The sequence below is a fragment of the Chenopodium album genome, chromosome 11 (genome assembly GCF_948465745.1).
Source record: "Chenopodium album chromosome 11, dcCheAlbu1.1, whole genome shotgun sequence".
NCBI classification, from domain to species: Eukaryota; Viridiplantae; Streptophyta; class Magnoliopsida; order Caryophyllales; family Amaranthaceae; genus Chenopodium; species Chenopodium album.
Window position 1 is genome coordinate 50,298,236 of NC_137844.1, and position 15,907 is coordinate 50,314,142.

At 34.5% G+C, this 15,907-nt stretch overlaps 3 protein-coding genes across 4 annotated transcripts; 2 read left to right on the forward strand and 1 right to left on the reverse strand.

The window, feature by feature from the left end:
- Positions 1-740: 740 nt before the first annotated feature.
- LOC145569074 (anthocyanin synthase-like) lies at positions 741-2,527 on the forward strand. Its single transcript, XM_081628447.1, has 2 exons — positions 741-1,246; positions 1,856-2,527. The coding sequence occupies exons 1-2, from the start codon at positions 741-743 to the stop codon at positions 2,427-2,429; spliced, it is 1,080 nt and encodes a 359-aa protein (XP_081484573.1). The 3' UTR covers positions 2,430-2,527.
- Positions 2,528-4,046: 1,519 nt separating this feature from the next.
- Positions 4,047-7,955, forward strand: LOC145567686 (PGR5-like protein 1B, chloroplastic). Of its 2 annotated transcripts, none has more exons than XM_081627037.1 (11): positions 4,047-4,416; positions 4,921-5,042; positions 5,352-5,448; positions 5,566-5,666; positions 5,825-5,881; positions 6,105-6,181; positions 6,528-6,579; positions 6,692-6,802; positions 6,882-6,979; positions 7,069-7,145; positions 7,633-7,955. In XM_081627037.1, the coding sequence occupies exons 1-10, from the start codon at positions 4,221-4,223 to the stop codon at positions 7,136-7,138; spliced, it is 981 nt and encodes a 326-aa protein (XP_081483163.1). In that variant the 5' UTR covers positions 4,047-4,220; the 3' UTR covers positions 7,139-7,145; positions 7,633-7,955. The 2 variants fall into 2 exon arrangements, with proteins under 2 accessions (XP_081483163.1, XP_081483162.1); XM_081627036.1 differs by having other exon boundaries at positions 4,049-4,416; positions 7,650-7,955.
- An 80-nt stretch (positions 7,956-8,035) lies between these two features.
- LOC145567687 (histone deacetylase complex subunit SAP18-like) lies at positions 8,036-11,795 on the reverse strand. The gene is made up of 6 exons (XM_081627038.1): positions 11,556-11,795; positions 10,088-10,120; positions 9,127-9,237; positions 8,921-9,016; positions 8,475-8,549; positions 8,036-8,344 (listed from the first exon to the last, which is right to left on the reverse strand). Exons 1-6 carry the CDS (start codon positions 11,724-11,726, stop codon positions 8,312-8,314), a joined length of 519 nt encoding a protein of 172 aa, XP_081483164.1. The 5' UTR covers positions 11,727-11,795; the 3' UTR covers positions 8,036-8,311.
- Positions 11,796-15,907: the final 4,112 nt, after the last annotated feature.

Here is a 15,907-nt window from a genome sequence, read left to right on the forward strand (position 1 = left end):
TTTTTTATCGCTGAATATTTTTAATTTCAAAAAAATTATGAAAATCCCATATTAATAAAATATACATTATTACGAATGTAACAAGACCACACTTGATATATTTTTTCCGTATACATTATCGTATATTTAAAGTCAAAGTTTGGTCAAATCTGACATTCAAATCAGACCAAATCAGACCATACCAGATCATATCATATCAGATCAAACAAGCAAAAATAAGGTGAACCAAACCAGCCCTTAGTAGCGTTTTAATTTCAAGCTTTCTTACACTTAATATATGCGTCAACTTAAAAATAAAAACGCTTGAAGATTAACAATTGTCAAGAGTTGGCAATGGACCCACTCTCATAGTCTCATATGAGTCATATCCATGAATGTTAGAGGAGGTACTACCCCCCATGCATGCTTTATTCTTCGTCAACTACCTTTCCTATAAATATTCCTTTGCATTGTTAGTCATGGATGGTAAATACATACACTCAATCACGTGATTAGCTACATACCTTTCACATGTTTTAAAATCACAACTACTTACCTTTGGAATCTAAGGGTCCAATCTAAACGCACATTCCCTTCATGATATGCTAGTGTATTTTCAACTCATCACAACCTAATATTATCTTTAATGTCATATTTCTTCTTATAAAAACACTATAACACGTCTCACAAAATATTACAAACAAATAAATCATCTTCACAATCCACTTCTAAATTAAATCTTGTTTTTGATTATTATAGTAATGACGGCCACATTTGCTCCATCTAGGGTTGAAAGCCTAGCAAGTAGTGGCATTGAATCCATCCCTAAGGAATACGTGAGGCTTAACGAGGAGTTAACCTCAATGGGTAACGTTTTCGAGGAGGAGAAGAAAGATGAGGGGTCTCAAGTACCAACAATAGACATTAAAGACATCGCGTCTGAGGATCCAGAGGTACGAGGCAAGGCAATCCAAGAGCTGAAAAGGGCTGCCATGGAATGGGGTGTAATGCACCTTGTCAATCATGGTATCTCGGATGAGCTAATTCATCGAGTTAAGGTGGCCGGACAGACATTTTTCGAGCTTCCGGTTGAAGAGAAGGAGAAATATGCTAATGATCAAGCATCAGGGAATGTTCAAGGGTATGGAAGTAAGCTAGCAAATAGTGCTAGTGGGCGACTAGAGTGGGAGGACTACTATTTTCACCTTAGTTACCCTGAGGACAAAAGAGACTTGTCTATTTGGCCTGAGACTCCTGCTGACTACATGTAAGTTATAATAACTCTTTCATTTATGCAATTTTACTTTGATGATTTGTTTTTTATTTTTAAAATGCTAGAATTGCATTGAGATATGGTACACGTGATTTTGCTCTGTTTAGACTTAACAAGTAATGTATGTAAACAATACAATTACTTCTAAATCTATTATTCGTACTTTGTATCTATACATAGATCGATTATCGTTGACAATTGATCAAGTCCACTATTTCAATTTATCTTATGCTGATAGAATATACTTGTACTTTGCATATGTTAAACTCTAGTTAATTAAGGTTTTTTGTTTTTTTTTTTTTTTAATTAGAATATATACTTTACTTTTTTCAAATTAAAACGTTGCATTTGCTTATTGGCAACTTTCTTATAGTCAATTTTGTGGCACTTTTAATTTCCAAGTCGTATATGAGAGTGAGGGATAATTCAAGTGGTTAGAGCTTTCCTCCCGATTTTAGGAAATCTTGGGATCGATTCTCACCCCCTGCCCTTATTGCTCTCTAAACACCAAAAAAAAAAATTCCAAGTCGTATATATGTAGTTAAATTAAATTTTGGAATTAAAAGAATCTTTGCTAATTTTCTCATCATATAATTGATACAGTCCTGCGGTATCAGAGTATTCCAAAGAACTAAGATACTTAGCAACTAAGATCCTTTCGGCATTGTCACTTGCGTTAGGGTTGGAAGAAGGGAGGCTAGAGAAGGAAGTAGGAGGCTTAGAAGAGCTCCTTCTACAATTCAAGATCAACTACTACCCAAAATGCCCTCAACCGGAGCTAGCCCTAGGAGTTGAGGCTCACACCGATGTAAGTGCCCTCACATTCATCCTTCACAACATGGTTCCTGGCCTTCAGCTCTTCTATGAGGGCAAATGGGTCACTGCAAAATGTGTCCCTAACTCTATCATCATGCACATTGGTGACACTATTGAGATCCTTAGCAATGGAAAGTACAAAAGTATCCTTCATAGAGGACTAGTTAATAAGGAGAAGGTGAGGATTTCTTGGGCAGTTTTCTGTGAACCACCTAAGGAGAAGATCATCCTTAAGCCCTTGCCTGACCTTGTGAGCGAGGAGGAGCCTGCTTGTTATCCACCTCGAACCTTTGCTCAACATGTTCAGTACAAGCTCTTCAGGAAGACTCAAGGTCCACAAACAGCAATCACAAAAAATTGAGTTAATAATTGTAAGAGAAGAAATCTAATTAAGGATGTCTTTCACTCTTTGTGATGGATGTTTTTAATTGAATTATTCTACTTTGATTTCTATCCTAAGCATGTATCCCATGATTATGCCTATGAAGTTATAGTTGTATTTGTTAAACTTCTTGTGATAATGTGTGACTTAATCATGCATAATGATTTACATACACTACTTTTATATATCCACAGTATCTATAGTAGTTAATAAATGTGATTTCTAAAAATTGAGTCTTTACTTCATAGATCAAAAGCAATACAATGCACCAAAACAAGAGATTGAGAAAGTGGTATTTGCTTACATTCGGCCAACAATATTCGTAACTAAACCCAACATGTATTGCTTTGATTAATTACAGGCACTCATTATCTCCTAGCCAAAGTAATTTTCATTGTTATGATTTTATCTAGTACATGTACAATCAGATGTGTTAGATTTACCAAAACTAAACTTGGGTGCAATGTTTTGTGTATGAAGTTATTTGTAGACTAAACTTATCAGAATTGAGACCCTTAAATTTTGAAGTCTTGTACTTGGCCACCTTAACACTACAAACTTCCTCTGTTTGTTATTAATTGATAATTTATTAAACAATGACATTATTCACAAAGCTACTTGGACTTCAATCTTTATGTGATTTACATCTGAATTATTGAAGGTTGTTAAATTAATCTCAAATCTATAAATTCCATATATCAACTTTTTTTTCTTTGTAAATTTTATCTATTGATGTTCAAAATCATGCATTGACAAACTTGCTAAATAAATGGATCAACCGAAATGAAACAAGGAAGTATATTCTAAGTGACTCCCCTGCCACTTCCCAACAAACTACTTTAATACCCTATACATCTATTTTCGCTATCTCCATATGTATCTAAATATAAATGGACATTTATGTAAAGATGGCACTGGATCGGGCCCGTCTAAGCACGAAAAAGGATGGCACAACATGATGCCACCATGTGTAGGCATGGCATGTGCATACTGGATTGTAAGCCTCCTTTATTTGGGAAAAACATGACAATTCAAGACATAACATGCCCTGTCTTGACATGACAAAATTTTGCTTAGGCCTGCTAGCACGACACGATGGCATGTGGATTTGGATAATACACGGGCCACCCTTTTGAATTTGGCACATATAGCTCGCTAAGCCTAGCTAAACTCAATGACGTGGGCCCAAACGAGACACAGGTTACAACCATCATTACATTATTCATGTGGTCTGAACTGTAAATTGTATACTCCCCCGGTTTCATATTATTTTTCCTACTCTGATTAATTTTGTCTCACAAAAAGATTCCATGTAGGAAAAACAATATGAAGTGAAGGGATAAAAACTTAATTAAAAGATAATCTTGTACAATTAAGCCCACTCAATGCAACCACGTGGCAACAATACTCCAACCACATGTCAACCTAAGACAAGTCGACGAACCCATAAAGACGAGCCAATAGAAAACAGTCCACCTGGCCAACTCAATGACATGGCAGATTAACTACCAAAATCAAAAAACAACACCAACAAGAATTCCAACAAATAGAGATCTTTTTCGAAACCCTCTTTCATTTCCCTCCACACAATCAACCATTTGCCTTATCTCCAAACCCAAACCAAAATGCCCAGAAAACTCCTTTACCATTATTCCTTTCAACTACAACATTATGCTCTCTTCTTTGAGCTCAAAAAAATTAATTAATAAAGGGTAAAAAAAAAAAAAAAAAAAAAAAAAAAAAAAAAAGTTAGCATCTTAAGCTAAAAAAATGGCTTCCAAACTAGGTGTAGCAGCTTTAACTTCAACTAGGATTTTTACTGCTCCAACTCCAAAACGCGCAGTTACAATCTTCTCTGCATCTTCTTCATTCAAGGATGCTTCTGCTCAGTTCATGGGTGTTCGCCGTCTTGCGGTTCGACGTAGATTCTTACTGCTTACCCCCAACGCTGCTACTGATAAACAAGGTTTTGCCCAAATGACATCCTTATATATTTCTTTCTTGTTCAAATATCGTTATTCTAATTTTTATGTTATAGCATTGAATATTGATCCGACCATTATATTTAGATGTTAGGTTGTTTTTCTTAGACAATTACATAGTTTATATCATTATATATTTGGTCATAACATTATTAATATACAAAAGTTTGATCAATCAAATATATTCCGAGTTTATATACTGATGATTTAGATTATGCAATTAAGTAATTAGCACTCCGTATATAATGATCATGATCGCGACATTAGTGATGTGGGTACGATAAGGATTGTAATAAATTTTTGAGCTCAATGTAGTCCTCCTCACTCTGCATCAAATCAAATAAATTTTTTCAATTAGTAATTTTATTCTCCTAGTATAAAAAGCATGGTATAATCAGTAATTCCCTGAGAAACATGTTACTTCTGTGTTTTAAAGTTGTTTTGATGTGAAAAATGCGATCTGAAAGTCGAGTTATTGTAATTTACAGGTCAAACTGAAGCAGAAGACGAAATGGTAGACAGTAATATGTTGCAGTACTGCAGTCTTGACCAGAAGAAGGGAAAGAAATCAATAGGGGAGATGGAACAGGAATTCTTACAAGCACTGCAAGTATGCATACTGTTAAACCCATTGTAGCCTACTTATGAGTGTCCCACATTGGAGAAAGAGGAGAGATGGTTTCACTTTATAAGGTAGAGGAGTACCTCCTACTATTGCCAATTGGTTTTAGTATGGAAGCTCCAAAGCCTTATTTGTGGACCTAACTCTCCTCCTCCTTGTTCGGGTTGCCCAGGCTCATTTCATATTGTCTCCAAATTTAACACATACGTTAACTTTCTTTGTTTTCCCTGCATCTTTAGTAGTCAGAACAAAACATTCGAGTTCAGACATTATAACACGAACTCTTTTCTGTATCAGTCATTCTACTATGAGGGAAAGGCTGTCATGTCAAACGAAGAATTTGACAATCTCAAGGAAGAGTTGATGTGGGAAGGAAGCAGCGTAGTAATGCTAAGTTAGTTTCAATGATACATTGTCAAAACATCTGAAGTTATTCAGTTGTTTCCTGACTTATAATCATGATGCTAATAAGCGTAACTTGCTTCATTTTCTTGACTAATTCATCAAACAGGTCCTGATGAGCAGAGGTTTTTAGAAGCTTCCATGGCTTATGTAGCTGGAAATCCAATTTTGTCTGATAAAGAGTTTGATGAACTAAAGCTGAAACTTAAGGTTGGTATCTATAAATACACAATATTATGACAGCTCGAGAAATAGATTTCTTTCTTGTCAACTGTCTAGTCAGGTTGAAGTATTTTTCTTTATTCTTTTTCATCTTCTGACCTGTTGTCAATTGTGCTTGACTTGTTAATGCCCTCACTTTTTTTCAGACGGAAGGTAGTATGATCGTTGTGGAGGGTCCTCGATGCAGTCTTAGGAGTAGAAAGGTTGGCAATTTTCCATTAACCTCTTAATGCTCCTATAGCTGTGGTGTTGATGCATGTATTGCTTTCTTGATTATTAACATGCTAATGTGTTAAAAAAAAATTCAATATTTGCAAGATAAGTAGCTGACATTGTTCATATGTATCTTTCATATATTCTTTCAATGTCCTAGAGTCCATGACTCCATGAGGATTAGTTTCTTTCTAACAAGCTCTCATTTGACAGGTTTACAGTGATCTCACTGTCGACTACTTCAAAATGTTCCTGCTGAACGTTCCAGCTGCTGTCGTTGCCCTTGGACTGTGAGTATCATGTTGATTTTCTGAAATCTGTTTACTGCACTCTCTCCCTTTTCTGTCAACATATCAGCTTAAGTTATTCAAACTCAAGCACCCACGTCAGGCATGCCATTCGTCCACATATAAATACCAGACTGTTATAATAATATTTTCAATTGTTGATCGGTTGATCCAAAAGAAGTGCTAGGTTTCAAGTCTGTACCTAAGTTGGAGTGTCAAGGATCTGACACAGGTTCTTGAAGTGAATTGATGAGTCTGAGTAACATAATTACCCTGTTTGTATCTGTCACTAGAACAATTACATATGATCAATTCTGAAGTGTAAAAAATGGCTCTAACACTTGAACAGGTTTTTCTTCCTGGATGATTTGACTGGATTTGAGATCACACTCCTGTTGGAGGTAATAACCTCACTTCCTGTTGCAAGAATCTCAGAGTTGTCTATAGAAATTCCTTCCTATCTATTCATCAGTAGCTTCGACAATTTGATCATTCTGTTCTGTGTCAATGCAGCTTCCAGAGCCTTTCAGTTTCATTTTCACATGGTTTGCTGCTCTGCCTGCAATACTGTGGTTATCTCAGGCCATTACAAAGCTTATTGTTCGAGATTTCCTCATTTTGAAGGTAATGCTCCACAAATTTAAATCATACTAATCTGATTTTTGTGTGCCAAATTGTGTGTAACACTGTTACCGTCTACTAGGGTACTTGTCCTAACTGTGGTACAGAGAACCTCTCCTTTTTTGGGACTATTCTTTCGGTTTCCAGTGGTGGCGCCACCAACAAAGTGAAATGCTCAAAGTAAGAAAAATTATACTGCTAAAGTCTGCTTGGAACATAAGACTTATATTCTTTCCTGTATAATAATCACTATGAAACATCTTCTGCAGCTGTAGCACGGAATTAGAATTCGATTCAAAAAAGCGCCTATTGACAATACCAGAAGGAAGCCAAGCTTAAGGAGAAGGTATACACATTAAAACTGCCTGCAAAGTGCAATCTCCTGATAAAAGTCTGCTGAAGTTAATGAGTTGCTCACCTGTTTGGCTAGTTACACTAATGTGTTAAATTTTAAAAAGAAAAGCGATTGACATGAGTGAACCCATGTTTGTCATAATCCTTATATTAGTTTTATGAAAACTGCAAATTGAAACAGTTTGAATATTTTTAAATAGTTATTTTTCTCTATAATATACTATTTCCTCCGTTCTATTTGTTAGTTACGTTTAGAAACTTTTTGTGAGAAGATAATGATTAAAGCGTAATCAATAAAAAGGAACGGAGGGAATATACATTAGACCTGAGATAGATTGGAAAATATAAAAAAGCACTTAAATCTTTGTCAAAAATATACCTCTAAAACTTAGGAATATTCAAATAAATAAAATGAGTAAAATTTCTTATTATTCATGCCAAACTAGATGATTCTTAATAAAATCATAATCTTTTTGAAGATGGTTGCTTTTTGCAGACTTTGTGCAAGCTATTGAAGTGCATGTTCAGCCGAAAATGCAAATGTGAGGAACGTATGTTATACCAGTGGAATATATATTTCTTTGAAGATTTAAATGGTTAAGATCAACAGGCTCTTCTGAACGCTTGTCGCAAATTCATAGGGTGTAATAGTTCACAAATAAATTTCGGTAACCTATGTATATTCCAGTAAACTTCCTGCATACTAGAGGCAGAGTAAAAGTGAATATTTTCTGTATGTAATTCTTATACAGGCTCTTGAACCATTGGATTCGAGTGAAACAAACAACTCAATTATATGTTCTCTGATATTGTACATGATTCATGGCACAAGCCAAGGCAGAATGATAAGAAATTCAGCAAATAGATACAGTTAGAAACGAATTGGGGCATTTGCTCTTATCAGCAACTTCATTTAGGCATCTTTTGAATGCTATAAAAACAATTGATAAGAGTTTTGACACTACTGTTCATACTAATATTAAAATTTGAATACAAGAAGAAAACTTAAGCAATGATTGATGTAATGCTGTTATGCCAATTTTCGGGCATAACAAACCACAGCTCAACCATGCGTAAAGAACTAGTTGTACACTGGCTGAGAACATCTATGCCTCAGTAACATTGCATCTGCAGCCATCAGATGCAGTCATCCCTGATCTACTCGATTGATACATCCAAGTAATCTCCAATCTACAAAATACAATAAACAATCAGCAAATATTCCGAGGAGAAGATAACTATATAGAAACATTTGAGGCTTGTGATCCATGAAAGACATAGGAAATGTAATGCTAAGGATAGCATCATAATCAAATGTTACCTGGAAGTATATTTCAGCCAAGGCTTTGTTGTCATCTAAGCGTCTCTTATTTCCATTTGAGAAGGTTTCACCCACCTAAACAATATTGAGATATACTGTTAAACTTAATCAAACTCAAGAGTACTTTCATATTTTACTGACATGTCAAATTTCCACAAGGACGGAGAAAAATCCTAGCACCTTAATTCAATTAAATTACTTTCATTTTTTTTTTCTTTCTTTTTTTTTTTTCTTTTTCTGTCCCAGGGAAGAGAGGTGTGGTGTGGCATGGCGCAGTGGTTCTTGCAGGTCTATTTGTGTTATTGAAATACTTTCTATTGTAGATACACACATTGTAAACAGGAACTGATGTCCCACTTTATAAAGACAAATCTATAAAGGACAAGTGAGAAGTCAAGAAGCATTGAGAGACTAATTATAGACAATCTAGAGGATGCAAAATATACCTTTTTTACTTGCATACGCCCATTTTTATCAGGATATACAACTGCAAATGACAATTTTGCATCTCGTCTTCGGGCAGCTGGAGATACTTCCTTCACCTGAAGGTTATAACAATCACTATCACACATGAAACCTATGGATACAAGTGAGGGAAGGTAAAAGATAAAGTGATTAATACGAAGTATTAAACAAATGTTGGCAAACATACAAGATCAGTCAACTCTCGAAGCGTAGCATCCATCCAAGTATATATTTGAACCTCATCCTTGGGTTCCTTGCCTCTCACTGAAAAATCTTCTTGGGTATGGTGACCTCCAATCTATAAGAACAGAAATCAGATATAAATTCAGCTTAATTGCCAAATAGATCAGCTAGACAAACCAGGAAATGCATACTAGGGTATAGCAGTATATTTTAGCAATATCATTAACATCTGCTAATCAATATCATATGGTCTAATGGAGAAGGAAGATTTTTGGAGCGACAGACTGACAGGTATATGCTGCAACAACTATTCATCTGCAGCACTTCCAGCATATGATATTATTCACTCTTCCATAAAGAATTCAATAACTCCAGTACACCTTAGGGAAACGTCAAATTTAAAACAAGGACAAGACACATCTTTAGAAATACAGAACTTAGAAGTCCAGTACTTCAATAAGATGTACTAAATTGATAGAATTAGCAGTCACTAAAATCTTATACCAAGCAGATAGGTAATTGTCAAGATTTATATAGCATTTCCACCCATGAGTAAGACAGTTATTTCAATTTCTCTCCCATTTTATAATCCAATGAAAATTTTCATTCCAACACTCAAAAGTCTATAGACTATATATTCTAAACTACTCGTGAATCTCAAATTTGAGCATGAGCCAGCACTTTTAAAATGCTATAAGTCATCAAAAAATCTAATAAGCTAACATCTAACCTAAAAAAACAATTAATAACAAATCAGAGTAGTCACTATATTGAAAGTTTCAGGATTTAGCAGTTTCACAAATATATGAAATCCCTAACTCCGTGCAACATTGTATCAAGAAAATGGTGTTCTATAATAAGAATGCAGAATGAGAACAGGAATACTATACGACATGTAAACAGAAATAGATAGCTGTCATAAGCCAGGATCATTGCAAACTACAGCCTAAAGGATGATCACTAACCTTAGTGAAAACCCGAAGCAACAATGGACAAGTCTGCATAATCAAAAGAACAGAAAGTCAGTTAGTTGCTCCTCAAAATCACACGAAAAAGCAAAAGCACGCAACAAAATCATACTAAAGTTAGGGTTACATTTCAAGTTTCAACACAATTTCCTGGAGATCATGAGAAATTAAAATAAAGCACAACCAAAAGGTTATATTGATTTGCACTCCAAATCTTACACGAAAGGCCAACAATAATTAAGTAAGCCCGACATAGACAAAACTTGATAATTTTAAAGTAGCCTTATGATAGAACGTGAAGGATGAAGTAAATAGCTATTAGCAATTTCCACAACTTTTACAATGTCAAACACACAGATCAACAGAGAGATATACAGATTTCGACTCTAAATCTCACTAGTTCAAGTAAAATGCAGCAGGAACAGAATACTAATTGAATCAAATATGTTAGTATTAATAAATTGCACTTCCATTGATACACTTGCTCAACTCTTACACATCAAATGACATCACACTAATTGCCATAGCTACAATGTACTATACTATGGACAAATTAGCATAAAAAACAATGCTAAGACTACAGTTCCTCAAGAGCCTCTAATAATCAGCATAATAGACAGGGAGGATATCTGAATTGTCCAAAATAATTTGGCAAGGCTTCTTTCCAACTTATATCAAAGGCTCCTCAACAGGGTTTAAGAAAAGCTTGCATTTTCATATTTCTGAATCGAATTTGCCAGAAATATAATAAAGACATCCCCAATTTTGGTGGCACCACCACATGTTGACACTTCCGAACATACCCAGAATACAGGAAAAAAGACTATCAAACTTCAATTACCTCACCAATCTTAAATCACAAAAACTGACTGCTACAGGAATATTTCATATATGTGAGCCCCATCCAAGAATGTAAGGATGGTAAGCATAATTTCAAACACTAAGGCAAGAATGGCCACTTTAATTCCTTCACACTTTCATCCTCTAAGTGAATAATATCTAGAAACTCGCAATTTCAATCAAGACACTGCAATTTTATGCTCAACTACTACCAATACTCCATTAGGGTGTTTGGCATATAGGGGGTAAGAAGATGCCACTTTCACTCAAATGCGAACAAATAATGCATCCTAAGTGACTCTACTACAGTAAAGCATAAAATTTAGGACTTTTACTCAAAAACACTAATAGAATTGAACCCAGAGCTCAAAATTATCAACAAATCTCTTAAAACAATCACCTTAACTCAATACCAACTTACAGTAATTAACCCAATTAAGCGTAGAGAATCTCAATTAAAACCAAACCCTGAATTTGGGGACGAATAAACAGAAAACCCTACTCTAAACCCTAAACCCTAATCCCAAATTTCCAAATCAAGAACAATTAAAATCAAATTGGGGCCAATAAAAGTTGAGAAATAATCCAAGAATTAGCAGAAAGAGAAGAGATGACGAGGAAGGACCTTTTCGCGGTCGACGGGCTGGAAACGGGCGCGCTGAGGAGGGGGGCCAGGAAAGCCTCGAGAAGGGAGAGGGGGAGGCGGAGGAAGAGGGCGGCCGGAGTTTCTAGGAGGTGGGTCACCGGCGCCTCCGGTAACTCTTTCTCTCTCCTCTCTGCTTCTTTTTCTCTCCATTGCTACTTGTTTGTCGAAGGTCGAGTTTTGGTTTTGTTCACTCACTCAGCGGGCTTCTGTTTTGTGCGTTGCGGAGAACTATGATTGTGAGTGAGTCGGTCGTGTGGGGGTGGGAAATGAGGAAAATGATTTTGGCACACCTTTAATTGATTGGAAAAATTGACGTGAATAATCTTAATTTTGGCCGATTTGCTCAAAATAATTTCAATTTTTGATTATTTTTTTAATAATTTGAACTTTAATACGGAGTATTAATTTGCTTCTAATGATCCCAACTGGTCACCTAACTTGTTATAACAAGTTAGATGACACGTGTTGGCACTTGATTGGTCAAAAAATAAAATTTTTTTAAAAAAAGTTAAGAATTTACTTTAAAAAATAAAAAAAATTTATTAATTATGATTTTAAAAAATTACTAATTAAATAATTAAAAAAACCACCCACAGCCCCAACCACCATCTCCGCCACTTACCCCGCTAGCCCGACCCCCCTGCCTCGAACTCCGGCGACGCCCAGACCCTCTCCTCCCATGCCGACGCTACTCCACCCCTTCTCTCTAAACCAACGGCCCACTATCGATTCAGTTGTCGCTGCCCTTCTCCCTTTCCTCGCTTCCCTTCCAAGCGTCGCCCAACATCAGTTTCTTCCATGGCAACTTGTTCTTTGCCTTGGCTCTTCTGACCGCGCCGTTAATTCTGCTTTGGCCACTGTTCTAGGACGCCGCCTTGGTTACGGTGGTGGTTGTGGTAGGGTTGGGTAATTGGCCAGGGAGGTAGGGTGGTGGAGGTGGATAGGTCGGTGTTGGTGACCCATAAGAGGTAGAGTGTAGGTGGCTGGGTCGTTGACAAGTTGGTGTTGGTGGAATGATGGCTGTGTGGTTTGTACTTTGCAACATCAAATTGCCTTTTTGTTTAATTATTTTTTAAAAATTAATTAATTAATTGTTAATTTGGTAATTAAATTTGCCTACTCAACAGGTTACCGGTCATCCGGAACCATTAAAAGCAAATTTATATCAAAGTTTGGATTATTAAAAAATAATCAAAAGTAAAAAATAATCGAAAGTTTGGATTATTTTGGGCAAATCGGGAATACTTGGGATTATTCCCATCAATTTTTCCTAATTGATTTTGGCACACCCCTAAGTGATAGCACAGTTTTTTATGCTTTTCTCACATAGGGGTGTGCCGAAATCAATAAAGGGTGTGGCAAAATCAATTTCTGGGAAATAGGAATGATGTGAATTGGGTTGGATTTTTTAGCTTACCAGGGTGTTTAATGCCCGCAAGGAATACTACATAGTCTAAGTCCATAGCTAACCCTGTTCGGGGGTTCTTTCCCTTAATTAGTCCTCGTATGTAGTGGCGGAGCCAGGATTTTAACAATGGTAAGACACTAGCTATCGGGAAATCCTTTTATCAGATCAAGATCCTAAAACCCGTCTCCTTAAAATTTTCAATTCAAAACAATCTAGATACAATTACGTAGTAATATAATCGTGAAAGGATGTTCTTAATATCAAGATTAAATTTATTTAACAATTGTATTTGTCAAACTTCAATTATAGAGTAACTTAAAATCCATCAAATGTTACCTCGACCTATGTAAGTATGTAAGAAATGACTCATGTAAAATAATAATAATAATAATAATAATAATAATAATAATACTTCTGATGGGTTCAAAATTGCTAAACACTCTTCGTATCAAATAACATGATACAAAATACTAACTAAAACTAATGATTTGAGTGTGCATATGTTAAAAGAAGTATAAAAAAAATTACAATTTCATTAATCTTAATTGGAAAAGTAATTTTGCTCAAATTTTAATTTATATTTTTGTATCGGGTGAATAGAACATTAAGCACAAAACAGATAGGATGTTGGGCAAGGGAGTAATATTTATGGCCTTTGATAGAAAAATTAGTAATCTAACCACTAGGATGTTGGTAAGCTATATGTAGTTTTACACTTTATATTCTATTTAACTAAAAAAGCTCACTTGAACAACTTTTTTTTTTTTTTTTTTTTTTTTTTGCCTCCTGTGCCCTTGCAAGACCCTAGCCAGCTCCGCCCTTGCTCGTATGTCACAAGCAGTATTAATTAGAGTTGGCAAAAAGTCGTGTCATGTCGTGTTCATATTTGGTCCCGAATCAATTTTGTGTTGTTCACAAAACCTATTAAAAACTATGTAAAATGTAGGATAATTGCATAGTTTGACCATTTTATCTAAATGAGTCGTGTTCGGGTTGGTTTTGTGTCGTGTCGACTTTGTGTTTTCTCTCAATAATTTTGTGTTCGTGTCGAGCCGGTTTTGGCCGTGTTGTCGTGTCATGTCAGAATTTGTCAACTCTTTAATGAGTAAACGATATAATAAACTTTTTTAGGGTATAAATATATACACACTGTTTTAAGAGTTATGAAAATGAGGTACTTAACATTGATCTGATGAGGACAATTAAGTAAATTTTTGCAATGTAAATTTTTTAGAAGTCTTTTTAGAATCCTAGGGCAACCATGTATTCATGTACAGTTCTGCAATGTATTTGCATGCAGTAATCATAGATTGCGTTATGCATCATATTATTATCATACTTGTTTAGTTTTTAGGTCATATGTTTATGACATTTATTTGTTTCTTGCTAAAAATTACTCCTTTTGTCCTAAAATGAATCTTAATTGTTTCTACTAAAAAAAACAATAGTTTGTGAGATATTGCTAGATTTAGGGCCTGTTCTCATTGACTGAACTCAGTTGAACTGAACTGAACTGAACTTATTAATTAGTGATTTTTAACTACGGATTAGTGATCTTTGATTATTTATTATTATACATATGTGTATATACAAATATACATATTAAAATATTTAAGAAAAATATACTATATAATTAAAATATTTATGGAAAATATATTAAAAATATGAAACGCCAAAACATTTTAAAAACATATACTATTTAATTAAAAAATAAAATATTATTATGACAAAAGAACACAAAACACATTGTAAAAAATTATCACAATTAAAAAAAAAAAAAGCTGGAATGAAATTAAACAGAGCCAACCCCCCCAACTGTATACCAGTCTCTTTATCATTCTAATTAATATAGTGTTATTTTTAATTATTATTATTATTAATTTATTATTATTATTATATTATTATTATTATTATTGCCGTTGTTGTAATAAGAGCTTAAAAGAATGAAATTTGGCTTTATATCATTAGCAATATCATTAGACATAAACTGAACTGAACTGAAAATAAATGTATGAGAACAAACCCTTATTCAATGTGTAGCGATGTAGTTTATAATATCAATTTGGTAATACATAATAAAAAATATTGACGGTTTAAAAACTATGCTAATTTAAAATGTTTTTTTTTTCTTCTTTTCTAAGACCGGGAATATTTGAATAAGTTAAAGAGAACAAAAACCACCGTGATAACATTGATAAGCCTAAGTCAATGTGGCATCACTTATTTTGACACACCAAAACACGATGATGGCATACATAAATTGCATGATACATGCTATATAGTCCAATTCTAATCAAGCGTGTGGGTTGGCTCGAAATGGTCTATTACATTAGTGTAAACTCAAATGTTTTTGATCTATTCATAGTCCAAACAGGATATTTGACTAGGAGATGGTGATAGGCTACGTGACTAATAAAAAAAATGTGGTGGTTAATCCTTAATTATAGTATAGTAGTTAAATACGTTTTGCTTGTTGCACATATTCTTAACAACAATCAAATAAATATATGAATCTACATAGTATATCCATTAATTCTAAATAAAATAAGATTCTTCCTACCAAATAATTAAATGTTGCATTAGATAACTACATAATTAAAAGTATAGTATAACTTGTAAGCACGTTATGGATGCCTTTGATCTTCCATCAGCAAAAACATTGAACATTTGTTTTTGGACCGTATTAGATTTAGTTTTGTGCATGCATATTCAATTATTCTGCCTTACGAATTACAACTATTCGTGGGAGTCACTAAGTTTTAGTTGCGTACGTACATTCCTATTTGTTTTGGCACACTATATAAACCAAGTATAGTTGTTATCTAAATCATCCAAAACTCGAACATCACTCAATCTTTCAAAAGTTATCTAGTAAGCAATTAGATTTTGTAATTCAAAGCGCAACAATTTATCTTTCAAAATT